This window comes from Elephas maximus, chromosome 7 (genome assembly GCF_024166365.1).
Source record: "Elephas maximus indicus isolate mEleMax1 chromosome 7, mEleMax1 primary haplotype, whole genome shotgun sequence".
In the NCBI taxonomy this organism is placed as follows: Eukaryota; Metazoa; Chordata; class Mammalia; order Proboscidea; family Elephantidae; genus Elephas; species Elephas maximus.
Genome location: NC_064825.1, coordinates 76,104,933 through 76,121,218, shown reverse-complemented (window position 1 = coordinate 76,121,218; position 16,286 = coordinate 76,104,933). Strand labels below are relative to the sequence as shown.

General features: G+C 41.0%; 1 protein-coding gene across 3 annotated transcripts in view; it reads right to left on the bottom strand.

Moving 5' to 3' along the window:
- NELL1 (neural EGFL like 1) overlaps positions 1 to 16,286 on the bottom strand; it is an 851,548-nt gene that overhangs the window by 716,938 nt on the left and 118,324 nt on the right. For all 3 annotated transcript variants that reach the window (XM_049890717.1, XM_049890719.1, XM_049890718.1), the window contains one exon: positions 2,990 to 3,160. In XM_049890717.1, coding sequence (XP_049746674.1) covers positions 2,990 to 3,160 — 171 coding nt within the window. The remainder of the gene's footprint in view (positions 1 to 2,989; positions 3,161 to 16,286) is intronic.

Genomic DNA, 16,286 nt, shown 5'->3' with positions numbered 1-16,286 from the left:
TCTACATGGCGAGAGGTTGAGGATAAGAAGGCAGCATAACTAAGAATAAGAGGGATAGAAAACTAAGAATCTCAAGGAGGTATGAAGTGCATAGCTGAGAGGGTTAAAGTCAGCCTTTGTGAAATTCACTTTCTGTGAGAGTGACCTAGATAGGAAGTGGTAGACCAGCAACTTGATTTACGGTCTAGAGCTTCTGCCACTCTAAAGTCAGCTAGAACTGACTGGAAGGAAACTTATGACAAAGATAAGTAGAAGTTTCCCATGTCATTCTTACATGTAGTCAGGTTTAAAAAAACCATTGCTATTGAGTCTATTCCAACTCATGGCAACCCTACAGGACAGAGTAGAACTGCCCCATAGGGTTTCCAAGGCTGTAATCCTTATGGAAGCAGATTGCCACATTTTTCTCCCGTGGAGCAGCTGGTGCGTTTAAACTACCGACCTTTCGATTAGCAGCTGAGTACTTAACCACTGCACCACCAGGGCTTCTTGTAGTCAGGTTAGGGAACCATATGTCTAGACTTTTCCTATAACAAAATCAAAATTTATCTTTCCTGAGGCCCAGTCTTGCAGGACGTTTCTTTCTCCTGACCTACCTAAAGAAAATCTCATTTGCGATTCAGACCCATAAATAACTAAGTGGTAACAATTTCCAGTGTATTCCCTCCACGATCTTAAGTAAAGGACAGCATGTTATGCCGTAAGCCAAAGTGTGAAAAATTGCAAGAGAAGGGAAGAAATATCTGGAATACATTCCTTCTAAATGGGGCTGACCCTAAAGAATATTCTGGGCTCCAGATCTCCCATCCTCTTCCTATCTCCTGAGAGAGAGGCCTTGGTGGCTATACAGAACATACGGTGGGTGAAATTTTGGAGACAAGGCCAAAAATACACTAGGGAGATGCAGAATAAATAATAACAACAAAAGCAAACGCACATTGAGTGCCAAAGGCCAAGCACCACACCAAGCGCTTTACATAGATTATCTTGTTTAACATTCATAATCCATGAGTATATATTAGTATTACTATTACTATTCCCATTTAAGGAAGCCTGGTGGCACAGCAGTTAAGCACTCGGCCACTAAACAAAAGGTCGATGGTTCAAATCCATCCAGCGGCTTCACAGGAGAAAGACCTGGTGATCTGCTCCTGCAAAGATTAGAACCTAGAGAACAATATGGAGCAGTTAAACTCTGCCACATAGGGTCACCATGAATTGAAATAGATTCGATGGCACCTAACAATAATTCCAGTTTTAAAAAATGAAGAAACTGAGAAGCACAAAAATTAATTTGCCTAATATCACACAGCCAGCAAGTGGCTGAGGATGGCATAAAGAATATTTCATTGGGACCAGAGAATTTTAAAAAGTCATGAAACCCAGGCAGGGACATATCCTCTCTCCTCTTTTTTCTCTTCTCCAAAGAGAAGGATATCAGGAAATACAGGGTAAAGCTTTTGGAAGCAGTCTTATCTCCAGGACTTTAGAAATTTAGAAATTACTAAGCTAGGGCTTTGAGGCCTCTTTCTGGCCTGCAGTATATGAGGACATCCAAGGCCCTTCCTCTGCTCTCCCCTCTGGGCAGCATATGGGTGGTGGTGGCAAAGGTGGAACGGAAGTAGTACTTGATAGGCCATTTCACCTCCAGAAGGAGCCAATGAGCTCTTAAGTGTGGAAATGGACATAGCAGCTGTGGGCTAGCTTTATCCAAGCAGCCCAGCCCAGGTCTCCAGGGCAAAAAGGAATCAGATTTATATCAAAACTCTGTCCAGGTACATAGATTATATTTGTTGGAGCCATGATTCTTTAGAATCCCAAAAAACACTTTAAATAGATCACACCAAAAGGACCAACACTCACTCCAAAATGGCTGACCCTCCCTTAAGCTTGACACTGGTTTCTGTTCTCTGCCCTTCTAGGGCTCCTTCTAAAAGAAACTACAGAGCTGAAACATCAAAAACATTCAAGTATCTCCTCATTGGAAATGTAGTCTAGAGCTGACTGACCTTGGAACATCCCTCATTCTGATGGGTTCTGGAGGGGAGGCTGTGCCCAACATGGGTATTCATCAGCCAAGGCCCAAGGGAACAAGTCCTATGGCTGAACAGTACTTTTTAAGTTTGATGGCATTATTAACAAGAACCAACAATGCATGGGCACTAGTTGGAATGTAATAAATTCTTTGTCATTATACTCGGATCACTATCCATAAGGACTTTCTGGGGGTTCTGGAGAAATCAAAAGGCTCCCTTTGGTCACCATCATACAGCTGTTCAGCCACAAATGACCCAATAGAGACCAATGGTCTCCCTTCTTCAGTTGTCAGTAAACCTCTCTCCAAGGACAGCTATGGGGGGAGGTGGGTAATATCTTTGTATCCAAACCCACAACCTCCTGTGAAACGTCCCCAGGCCCTACAAATAGGCCTGCCTCTAACAAGCTGGAAGGCTCATTCCTCTGCAGAGAATGGATGGCATCAATTCCAAAAGACTCAGACAGCAGGCTCTCTAAGAAGCCTCCATTTGGGGAAGATATTTAAGCAAAGCTTTGCTTGATGAAGTGAAATAGAATTAGCCGCATCAGTAGCACAGGCTTCTCAGATTCATTCCAAGGTAGACTGCCTTATTCGCTTCCAAGTGGAACGAACTCAACAACAATATATCACAGTTAACAGTGATCACAGCTCCATGGAACTTCAGCCAGTGCCTGGAGTACGCCGGGGTGCACTTAATATTCCCCTATCTGTAATCAACCTTTTATACATTTGTTCCTAATCACGGGATACTGTTTCATCTTAATGGACTGTTTTTGTAGCATATTATAGTTGGTCATTTCAGCATGCCTAATGGCCCATTCGGCAGGTTAAATTACAATTAGGGTCCCTTGATTTTTGTTTCTCTACCAGGCTTGGAGGGATTCATTTTTTCTCCTTCCCTTTGCTTAGTTTCAAGGACAGAATCACCAAAGGTCAAAGGCAAAGACATACCTGTTGCAGTCAATGTGGAGCAGGAGATGAGAGGCACTAACCGACAGTGCGACCTTGTGCCATTGTCCATCTGCCATCCGGTATGGGAATGCCTCTGTTCTTGGCTTCCCGTTGTGTATGTAGTGATATCGAATCTCATCCCTCAGGCCACTGCTCTCCAGTTCAAAATAGCTGTATATAAAGCAACAAAAATATTTTATTTTATTCCTGGATATCACAGCCATCATCAATCACTACCTGCTTGCCACCGCGTTTCTCAGAATCAGGAATTAGCTATCCATGACAAAAAGCATCACAACCTGAGATCAACTGTACTGTGGGAAACCCAGCTCACCTATGGATTGAGCACCCTCATGGCAAACCCTCCTGTGAAACTGAGATCAATGGATCCAGTGAGGTAACAGGATGCAAGCTAGTAATTAGCAAAGCTCGGTGCAGTGACTCGTAAATACTTAAAACTGCAGTTCAGAAGGCAGAAAGGGACAGGAAAAATGGATGAATGGACGTGGGGAAGCTGGGGTGGAAAGGGAAAAAGGAAAAGTACTAATACAATGCAGGAATTGGAACTAATGTCACAAAACAATCTGTGTACAAATTTTTGAATGAGAAACTAATTTGTGCTGTAAACTTTCACCTAAAGCGCAATAAAAGCTATTTTAAAAGTTAAAAAAAAAAAAAAGGCACAATTCAGAACCCTCCTTCTATTGTCTAAAAAAGGCCACTCTTGAGGAAGGGATTTGTTGGTTTTTCTTTTAGAACTACCATTTTATCTTCAAAGAATTACAGGGAAATAGTCATATTCAACACTAGGGATTAAGAGAAACTGTCAGAGTGAAAAGATTAGTAAGGCTTCCCCCTCCCCACCCCACCCGCCCTTTCCCTTGGACTAAAAGCAGTAACTAGACAACCATTTCTAGATAATGGGGAGGAACAGTTTAAGCTACTCACATTCGGATCAGTATTTCAAATGATCATGGAATAAAACATGCAACTGAGTTTTTTCTTTCCCCAATTTTTTACCATGCTTTCCAGACCCCTGAGCAACTCTTAGCATCACCACTGAGATCTGCATTTTAGTCATAAACTGTAGCAGGTGACTTTGGGCCACTCCTCAGACACACACTGTGCTGGTACATCCATGGTTAGGAGACCTATTTAGTCTGCTACACCTCTCTTCTGACATACGTCATCGTCATCAACATTGGTCCTAACCTCACTGCCAGGCATTGCACTAGGCATCTGATGTACACTAGCTGTCACCCACAAAAACCTGCAAGGCTGATATTATTATTCCAATTTGAAGAATAAAAAACTGTGAGATTCAGAGATTCAATAATATACCCAAGCCAGGATTTAAAGTCAGGTCTAAATTTGAAAGCCTGTACATTTTCTATCAGTTTGTTATCTTTACTAGATGATGCTATGATGGCAAAGCACTCAGGATGACCTTCACGGTCACAAACTCCCAGCAACTCATTCATACAGGCAATTCAAGAACTATTCACCTATACACGTAGCCAGGTTTAATCCCTAGATTCAGAAGGACCTGCTACTTCTTTAAATCTGTTGGGTTGGCCTGACCCCACTAGTCAAACTGAATTTAATCTAAAACACAAAATGCATCTTCTATGAGGGCTGAAACGAATGCATCACGAAACTCAACCTCTGTTATGCATGACCCCAAATCTCATGTCAAAGAACAAATGCATATTTCGTGCTCATCATTCACAGAAGATCTCCCCAAGGGAGCAGTGCAGGGGAAGCAGAGTCAAGACCAGCCTCTGACTCAGTTCATTTGAGCCAGTAGAAAGAATCAGGTCCAAGGTCATAAACTGAAGAGATTCCTTACATCATACCGGTAGGTTCCTGGGCCCAGGTACATACTGATTAGTAATAATTAATATAATGGATATTTTATAAATTCGTTAACGTAGAAGACATTCACTTCAAAAAATTCTCCAAATTTCTTTTAAGCAATTAGAACATTGGAAGAGTCAAATAATCAGAGCTTGAAAGGTCACCGGACCTCAGAGGTTATCTGGATGTTCATTAACTCATGCAACGCATCTTCATTGAACATTAAAAAAAAAAACCATTGCTGTTGAGTCGATTCCAACTCAGCGATCCTATAGGACAGAGCAGAACTGCCCCACGGGGTTTCCAAGGAGCGCCTGATGGGTTCAAACTGCCAGCCTTTTGGTTAGCAGCCGTAGTTCTAAAGCACTATCCCTCCAGGGTTTCCTTATTGAACACATCATGAACATATACATACGTACACATATAGTATTGAACATATACCAAAACCAAACCAAACCCAGTGCCGTCAAGTCGATTCCAATTCATAGTGACCCTATAGGACAGAACAGAACTGCCCCATAGAGTTTCCAAGGAGCAACTGGCGGATTCGAACTGCCAATCCTTTGGTTAGCAGCCGTAGCACTTAACCACTATCCCACCAGGGTATCCATTGAACATATAGTGAGAGGTTAAAAAGGGATTTAAAATATGGATCCTGCTCTCAAGGAGCTTTGAGACAAATGGAGAAGGAAATAAAGCATACGCCACTCCCCCAAAAAAGGTAGAACGTGGCCGAAGAGACACAAATGGGGAGGCAAGGGGCGCTGCTGTTTAATGAGTAACTGCCATGTGCCAAGAATGTGCCAAATGCTTTCACAAACATCATCTCATTTAATTTCTTCAAGGCATGTATTATCCCTATTTTATGGATAAGTTTGCATGGAAACAGAGAAATTAAGTACCTTACCCAAGACCACACATGTCCTATAGAAATCAGCACCATGATCTTATATTTGAGATCTTACCAAGGTACCCACATTATCAGGCATCTCTCAACTCTTTATTTAGACCAAGAAGCTACTGTTGGTGGAAGGGACCATACCTTGAAAGTGCCTCAACCATTGACAATTATAAATGTTCACAGAGATCACCTGATGGAATAATAAAAAGGGGAAGCAAATATGTGTAACCAGATTTAATCATCATTCCTGGAGTTATGACCTCACAATTCCACGTACGCAAGGTATAATACACTGGTATTTTAAAGATCATTATTAAAAAGCAGTAGAGGAAGTGGTTACCTTGGGGTAACCACAAATATACAGTTATAGAATTAAAGAAGAAAAATGTGCTGCAATGTTAGGCAAAAGGATACTTGTGTTTTAGGGTAAATTTATTGATGGCATCATGCACGTATTCAAAAGTGCTGTGTCTCAAATAACTGAGATGAAAATCAAGATGATGTGTTTTTGAAAAAATGTTAGGTAACTGCTGAAGTGGCCATAGGGATGACAAAGACACTGATGGGTAAGTGACAACTGGACAAAATTGTTTCATGAATACTGGGAGCAGCATCAGGCAATATTTCCATGCAGTAACACTCTGCTGACAGAAATGTGAGGACTAGTATGATAGCAACTCAGAGGAAATGGTCAGTTCCTCTGAGTTGCTATCATATTAGCAACATCTGCTGTAGCCTGGAGGGAAAGACCCATGATTTATACCAGAGTCTTGTTACTCAAAGTGTGGTCCACAGACCAGCAGCAGATGATTGGGTTCCACCCAAGACCTACTAAACCAGAATATGCATCTTAACAAGACCTCAGATGACTCATGTGCACACGCTACAGTTCAAGGGGCACTGTAGTAGAGTGTTCCAGGTATTTCTTTACTTCCTGGCCATCTGGTCACGCTGAGGGTAGCAAAGTCTGATGCTACAAGCAAATGAGTAGGAGCCATGTGGTGCTAGCACGAAGAGTAAGCAGCATAGGAAGTGGTCTCATGCAAGTATAGTGAGCCCTCTGCCCCCTGAGTGGTAGTAGCTCTGAAGGTCTCAAGTGCTTTGGGGTTTTCTAGAGAAGTTTTGTACAGAGGCAGCTATATGGGTGATAAAACCACCAGTCAGGTTTTGTGAGCAGCATTTCTCCCCTCAGCCATGGACCTCAGTCTAGCGTACCGGTCCATGAGCTGTCTTGGCTCTAAGAGAAGCTTGTTCATCCTGCAAATATCTGAAAAGAGCCAATGACATTACTACTAAGTTTTCTTTTTCAGACCAAGCATCCTTGGCTCTTCATACTTCGGTACCCAAGTAGACTATAAGCCTTTTTTAGACAAAATTCTGCTTTACTCCTCTTTCTACACACTTTCCATCTTGCTTACCATTCTCTTGTTGTTGCTGAGTGCTATCAAGTCTATTCCAACTCACAGTGACACAATGTGACAGAGTAGAACTGACCCATAAGGTTTTCTTAGCTGTAATTTTCATAGAAGCAGATCGCCAGGTCTTCCTCCCATGGAGCCACTGGGTGGTTCGAACTGTTCACCTTTTGGTTAGCGGCAGAGCACTTAACCATTTCATCACCATTGTGTCAACTCATAGCAACCCTACAGGACAGAGGACAACTGTCCCATAGGATTCCCAAGGCTGTAATCTTTACAGAAACAGACTGTCACACCTTTCTATTGAGGAGCCGCTGGTGGGTGTGAACTACCGACCTTCTGGTTAGCAGTCAAGTGCTTATCCATTATGCCACCAGGGCTCCTCACCATTCTTTAGTCAGGGTCAAATCTATCAATTTTCCACTAAAATACAGCATATGTGATCTAAGGGAAAGTAAAGTGACATTATCACCTCTCTTGGCCTAGGCTGTGCATCCTGGCTCTCATACTGACCCTTCCCATCAACTAGGATCACAAATCCTTTCACACAAAATGCTGTGAAGGCAAACTTTTCCCACCCTGTATTTATGTAGCTGAGTTTTTTAACCTGAGCCCGCTTAAGTGGAGCAGACCTACCCAGAATCAGTATGAATAAAACACTCCAAAACCCATCCTTGAGTACTAGATACAATCAGAGTTGAACTGAAATCAAATTCTACGGGGCTATCTGACTTCCATGGTATATCACGAAATAAAAATCAAGAGGAACAATTCCAATAGCATAGATAGATCAAGATCAACCACATTATATTTATTAAGATGTTTATCATTTCCCCAAAACTGATAGCAAGAGATATCATTTTGGGATATATATATATATATCTCATATAGAGAGAGAGAGAGTATATAGAACCTTCTAGTCTATTTTATATATATATATTAAATATATTTTTATATATTTAATATATATATATAAAATAGACTAGAAGGTTCTATATACTCAAATGTTAAAGCAGTTATTGATGGATGAATGTGTTGCTTCTATAAACAAGGGAGAAAAAACAGCAAAAATTAATTTTAAATGGTATCTAGTACTACATTGCTAAAGGTGGAAAAAGTTGCTTGGATAGAATGTCTTTTCCATGTATTCCACAAGGATACATACTGGCTACTTTCAGATAAAAAGCTCCAAGTCCAAAAAGTTCCAGAGTTAGTGCAGTGCCTGTTTTCCTTTCAACATTGGTCTCTCTGAGGCTCTGAAAAAAACTGTTCAACTGGCAGTCTGAATGGGGAGGTCAAGGCAAAATGGGCATGGGAATCAAGGCTACACTCCTGCCCAGTGTACATGAGTGGCAGGATTTTCTGGTCATGGATACAGCCAAAAAAAAAAAAAAAAATTATTTTACAAAGAAGAAATGTGAGGTGTGGAGAGGTTTAGAAACTTCTCAAACTTATACAGCTATCGGTGATACAACTATGACTTAAACTTGAGTCTAGTAGATACCAGAAAGGGTGCTCTCAACACCACATTACTGTGTCAGGTAAATATATTATCTCTAATCCCTCTAACAATCTTAAATGGTAGTTATTATTATATTCAAGGAGCCTTACTGGCACAGTGGCTAAGTGCTCGGCTGCTAACCAAAAGGTTGGTGGTTCAAACCCACCAGCCACTCCTCAGGATAAAGATGAGGCAGTCTGCTCCCGTAAAGATTACAGCTTTGGAAACCCTATGGGGCAGTTCTACTCTGCCCTACAGGGTCACTGTGAGTTGGAATCAACTCAATGGCAACTTTTTTTTTTTTAATTCGTGTGAAACTGAGGCTCTAGATAACTGTTTTACCCCTAACTACCTAGCTCCTAAGATTCAAATCCAAGTCTGCTTAATTCCAGAATCCATGCTTTTTTTTTACTACACTGTCCTCCTCTCTGAATACAGTGCAGGAACACATCAGAGTCAAGGGCAAGAGAGTTTATGTGAACCCAAGTGTCCACAGGCCAGGTCCGCATGCTGCCAAGACACAGCCCTGAAGACGCAGGTGCCACTCCCCATTCCTCACGCCATGGGACAATCATCACCATGAAAGGAAATGCCACAAATGAACATGCAAAAGCTCTTTTCCCTCTCCTGGATCTTTATCCACTGCTGGGGTAATGAAGAGGAGGAGCCAAAAGCACCAGGCAGATCTACTCCATTCTGCCTCAGACCCAGGAGGCTCAAGAGCTACCTGTACTGAAAAAGAGGCAGCGACACAACTTTGAAGTAAGTAGTAGGGCAAAGAGCATCAGCCTGGGAATACTGAGACTTGAGTGCCAACCTTAAACCTGCTGCAGACAACCCAAGATCGGATCTGAGCCTCAGAGCTCTAGGATTACCCAGAGGAGCCACAGGGTTTGTTGTAGAGGGAACAAGTGAGACTGGGGGCCCTTTTAACGGGAGCAGCCCCATTCTCATCTGTTATGTAAACTGGACTTTCCCACAAGATGTCATTTGGATAAAAGTGATCTACTTGAAAAAACAGTTTTAAACCTCTGAACTAAATAATCATTAAGATCTAGGTCAAGTTAAAATTCCTATAATTCATATATTACTTAGCAAACTGGGAAACTTGAAAAGAGGCTGAGCGATTGGCTGGTCTATTACTTTCATTCTACCCTTGACTTTTCTTTCAATATTCATCCTCCATCCAGGATCCTCAGCGCCTGGAGGAGAGAGGATAGGAGATGGCAGATACCGCAGACACAACTGCCATCCATGCCACACCCTTCTCCCTGGGCACATATTAGACTACATTTCCCAGCCCCGTTGGGTATAGGTGGGACCATGTGACTAGTTGTCACCAACGAAAAATGAGTGGAGATGGTATGTGTGACTTCAAAAAAAAACCAAACCCATTGCCGTCAAGTCGATTCCAACCCATAGTGGCCCTATATACCCAGGGAATTAAGAGAGGGTGTCCTTTATCCAGATCAGTTACAGAGGATCCAGTGGAGGACTCTGAGGCCTTAGTGGATGGTGGAGCCACTAGATGGAAAAAGCTTGGGTCCTTAAATGACTGCATAGAGCACAGACACCATTCCTCACAGATTAACATTGAACTGGAATGTAAACAAGCATAATCTTTAATGGTAATAATCCACTGAAGTTTGGGGGTTATTAGACTACCTTGACTCATTAAAATGAGAAGCAGGAACATGAAACTGAGCAAAGGGAAAAAGAATGAGAAGTAGCCATGGACACAAAGCAACTGCTAGTCTACAGATAGAAAGAAACGACAAGAGGCATGAATACAGCCATCTCCCGTCCTGTGTATAACAGATAACCTGCATTGTATAGCCTAATACTCTGTCTGGCAGATTGTCGTTTCTAAAGATAGCCACAACAATATCTCCCACCTTACATGCTCTTCTACGATGTGACCTTGACACCCCTCCCATTGAAAGGTGAGATCTAAGTCCCATTCCCTGAAATCTGGGTGGGTCTGTCAGGGCTCCAACAGCAAAAGTAGCACTTTGTGGCTTCCCAGGCTGGATCATAAAAGGCAATCTTGTTTGCTGAAACACTCATGCTTGAAGCTCTGAGTCACCATGTCAGAAGTCTGACTACCCTGAAACAAACCACCATGCTGTGAGGAAGCCCATACCACATGGACCGACCACATATAGGTGCTTTGGTCAACAGTCCCAACTGGGATCCATACCAACATCCACTATAAAACTCAAACATGTGAGTGAAAACACCTCCAGATGGTTCCTCCAGCTGTCCACTCTTCCCAGCTGAAGTCATAAACATTGTGGAAAACAGACGAGTCATTCCTTCTGGGCTCTGTCCAAATTCCTGACCCACAGAATCTGTGCACAGATTAAGTTTAGGGTAGGTTTAGGGTGGTTTGTTAACACATCAATGGAAACTGGAATACTCTAACTTCAGGTATAAAGATTTTTTTACCTTTAAAATTGAAACTATAATTTAGGTGTGCCTCTACTAAATGCCTGAGATCACTGGCCAGATGATCAAATCTCAAAGTGCAAACTTTCTCTCCTTTCAGACCCACCTATTCATAACTCTGCATTTTATTCTAACTTATAAAAAATGGAATTCTGCCAAAAAATGTAACTTAGTATCAATATTATAGTTTATATCTCTTATATATATTATATCCATTTTATATCTATCACATTTTTAAAATACATGGTGCTCTGCAACTATTCAAAGAAATAAATACATAAGGAATGCCCTGGTATCTTTCTCACTAATCCATTACTTTTCTTATATCAAGCCCCAATATTTTGGCCTCAAGCTTCATGTTTACTCAACTGAAAGTGGGCACTTGGCTGGTGGTTACATGTTTAAGAATCAGGAAACTTCTCTGTGGTCCAGGCCCAAATACTCTGTCATCCTGCAGGGCTCTTTGAGTAAATTAAAGAAAGTCCTAAGTTATCTGGCCAAACTTCTGGTTCTCCCAACTCTTGTTTCCTTTATTCAGGGTAATATGGTGTAATGGAAAGAGAATAAATGCCAAAAAAAGAAAGAAAGAAAGAAACCCAGTGTCTTAGTTATCTAGTACTGCTATAACTAAAATACTACAAGTGGAAGGCTTTGACCATGAGAAATTTATTCTCTCACAGTCTAGAAGGCTAGAAGTCCAAATGCAAGGTACCAGTTCCAGGGGAAGACTTTCTCTTTCTGTCAGCTTTGAGGGAAGGTCCTTGTCATCAATCTTCCCCAGTCGAATAGCTTCTCAGTGCACGGATCTTGGGTTCAAAGGACATGTTATCCTCCTGGCTCTTGTTTCTTGGTGCTATGAGGTCCCTCACATCTCTCTGCTCACTTCTCTCTTTTAAGTCTCAAAAGAGATTGACTTAAAACACAATGTAATATTGTAGATTGGGTCCTGCCTCATTAACATAACTGCCTCTAATCCCACCTCATTAACCTCATCCCAAAAAAACAAAAACCATTGCTGTCGAGTCGAATCCAACTCATAGCAACCCTACAGGACACAGCAGAACTGCCCCATAAACTTTCAGAGGGCTGCCTGGTAGATTTGAACTGCCAAGCTTTTGGTTAGCAGCTGTAGCTCTTAACTACTATGCCACCAGGGTTTCCATTAGCCTCATGGACATAGAATTTACAACACACAAGAAAATCATGTCTGATGATAAAATGGTGGACAACCACACAATACTGGGAATCATGGCCTAGCGAAGTTGACACATATTTTGGGGGGACACAATCCAATCCATGATACCCAGTACCAAGTCCAGAGGCCAGTCAACTTGCATCTTGCCTCTGTTATTTAATACCTGCATGAATGTGGGCAAGACACAATTTCCCTAAGCCTCATTTTTTTCATCTGTTAGAAAATAATAGTAGCTACTTTACAAGTTTCTTCTGAGGATAAAATGAATAACTTCTGTAAATCACCTTACAAAGTGCCTAGTGTCCACTATTGATTGTTGTTTCCCCTCCTCTTCTTTCTGCATGTTGTTGTTAAGTGCCATCGAGTCAGTTCCGACTCATAGCAACCCTATGTACCACAGAACGAAACACCACCCAGTCCTGAGCTATCCTTAAAATCGTTGATATGCTTGAGTCCACTGTTGCAGCCACTGTGTCAATCCATCTCGCTGAGGGTCCTCCTCTTTTCTGCTGACCTGTACTTTACCAAGCATGATGTCCTTCTGCAGGGACGGATCCCTCCTGACAGCATCTCCAAAGTATGTAAGACACGGTCTTGCCATCCTTGCTTCTAAGCAGCATTCTGGTTGTACTTCTTCCAAGACAGATTTGTTCATTCTACCCGCGTGGAAATAAACAGCCCCACAGAGGTAAGAAGCTACTGAAAGCAGATACCAGTACATCCTTCTTCTCTGAAAGAAGCATTTCTCAGTCTTCCGCTTTCTCTTGTTTAGACTTGACCTGGTGATTTCATTTGCAGGTGTAAAGTTACATTATTAGTTCTGTACTCAGTCCTCTTAGCAAACATCTAGCAAAAGATTAACACTGACAGCAATTACAAAGTGCCTCTGTTTTGAAAATAAAACACTCAGTATTAAATGAAATGTAAAAATAAGCCTCTTTATACTGACTCAAAATAGTTTCATTAAAAAAAAAAAGTTTCATTACAGTCTTAAAAATCCACATATTAATCATATGCTGTGCTTACTGAAGGAAAAGATCTCTTCAAACTTCCCAGATACTGAGAACTAGAAGAAAGGACATGGAACCTTGGAAAAGATATTTCAAAAAAAAAATTTTTTAATAGGGAAATAGTTTCAATAAAAGCATCAGATAAGTCAGTTCACTGGGGCAAAGGAGCGAAGTTGTTAGTTTTTGACTGCAAAGGCCTCCAAATCAAATGAAATATGGACAAGCAATCAAACCCAAGCCATGGACCTTAGAATCATGTGACTGCATTTTATCTTAGGCCTAAAATACAATCCTGGGCCACTAGGAACTCATGATAAGATGTATATGAACATCAATTTTTACAAAATGGAAACTAAAATAATATCAGTAATAGTTTTAACGGTTAACACATATATAGCACTTTATATATGCTATCCCAAGTTTTACTATAAAAAGAAGAGAAGGAGTGCTAGCATTTCTCCAAACAAGAAGTATAAAGTCTTAAGGGTTGTTTTTTTTTTAACTTTTTATTTCCATGGTTCAAAATTAATTACTTAATATATATATAAAAGTACTTAGTGAAAAGTTTCCCTCCTGTCTTCTACCCCATCTGACCAGCACCTACCGTACCCAATAAGCAATGCCTGTTATTGGTATCCTGTGTATTCTTCAAGGATCCCCGGTGGTGCAGTGGTTAAGAGCTTGAGTGCTAACTGAAAAGGTCAGCAGTGGAAACCCATCAGCTGCTCCATGGGAGAAAGAGGGGGCGGTCTGCTTTCATAAAGATTAAACCAAAAAAAAACCAAACCCATTGCCTCATAGAGTTTCCAAGGAGCACCTGGAGGATTCGAACTGCTGACCTGTTGGTTAGCAGCCGTAGCACTTAACCACTATGCCACCAGGGTTTCCTCATAAAGATTACAGCCTTGGAAACACTATGGGACAGTTCTACTCTGCCCTATAGGGTTGCTGTGTGTCGGAATCAACTCAATGGCAAAGGGTTTGCTTTTCGGTTTTGGTGTATCCTTCCAGAGGTTTTTTTTTTAATAAGATTTTTATTTTATAATAGTTCTAGACTTACAGAAAAATTGTAAAGATAGTACACAGAGTTTCCAGGTATCCCAAAGCCAGTTTCGCCTTTTATTAACATCTTTAGGTACATCTGTCACAACAAATAAACCAATATCGATGCATTATTATTAAGCAAAGTCCTTACTTTATTTATATTTCCTTAGTTTTTGCCTAATGTCTTTCTTCTGTTCTGGGGCTCCAACCAGGATACTGCATTACATTCAGTCATCATGTTTCTTTGGGCTCCTCTTGGCTGTGATGGTTTCTTAGACTTCCCTTATGTTTGATGGCCTTGAAGGTTTTGATGAGGACTGGTCAGGTATTTTATAAAACTTCCCCCATTTGGGATTTGCCTACTGTTTCTCTCATGATTAGACTGGGGTTATGGCATTTGGAAGGAAGACCACAGGGGTGAAGTGCCACTCTCATCAAGGGCACATCCTGTCAACATGACTTGTCACTACTGATGTTAAGAGAATCACCTGGCTGGGTAGTGCTTGGCAGGCTTCTCCATTAGAAAGTTACTCTTCTGTTGCCCTCCTTTCCATACTGTACCCTGTGGAAGGAAGTCACTATATGCAGCCCACACTTAAAGAGGAGGGAGTTATGCTCCACCTCCTTAAGGGTGAAATATCTATATAAATTATTTGGAGTTCTTCTATACAAGAAATTTGACTTTTCTCCTTCATTTTTTAATTCAATTATTTACATTGGTATGGACTCATGAATATTTCACACTTTGGATTACAATCCAATACTACTTTATTTGCTTTGTTGATCAATTATTTCAGCTGTGGTCATTGGGAACTCTTTTGGTTGACTCCTATGTCCCTATGACATACCCCCATGACTCTCTGTAGCACTTCCTTACTTTCTGGCATTACAAGATGCTCTGGGCTCATGTTGCATATTTCCTTCCCCAATCCTAGAATCAGCCATTTCTCCAGAAGCCTTAGTTCCTTTTATTGGAGAATGGTATTAAAAATAAAGATATATGGGCAGTAGCTCTGCCATTTGCAACTGTGAGGTATCGTTGTTTCTAAGCCCCCTCAGATCACAGAGCAAGGAAATACGTGTGTATAGTAGCTGGTGCATATTTCTATAAAGATTGCTTTAATTTCTTTAAGTATTTCCATATGTATCCATCTGTACCTATATTAACCTACACATAATTCATGTTTAAAGTTTTTCCCATGGTGTATGATTCATGTTTACCTTAATAGAGATACAGATGGATTAGTCTTTGATCCATTACCACATGGATCATTCTAGCCTCTTCCCCTAGTTTATCTGTAATCTCCCATTCTAATAGTGAAAACCTTGGCTCCCATCACCTGCCATCCATTTACTTAATTTTTCAATCCCAGTATACCATTTGTTTCAAATTGTTGATCTATGCTCCCAAGTGAAATAATTTTATCAATTAAAGTACAGTGTCTATGAACAATTCCTTCCTTTATTGTCACAGATTCCACTCATTTCTAAAGTTGCTGGGTCAACACAAAGCCAGGGGCCAAATGTGGCACAGAACCACCGATTGCTCAAATGCAAGTTCAAGCTGAAGCTTAAGAAAATTAGAGCAAGTCCACGAGAGCCAGAGTACAACCTTGAGTATATCCCACCTGAATTTAGAGACCATCTCAAGAATAGATTTGATCCACTGAACATTAATGACTGAAGGCCACACAAGTTGTGGAACTGCATCAAGGACATCATACATGAAGAAGCAAAAGGTCATTAAAAAGACAAGAAAGAAAGAGCAAAACTGGGTGTCAGAAGAGACTCTTGCTCTTGAATGTAGAGTAGCTGAGGCAAATGGAAGAAATGATGAAGTAAAAGAGCTGAAGACAAGATTTCAAAGGGTGACTCAAGAAGACAAAATAAAGAATTATCATAAAATGTGCAAAGAGCTGGAGT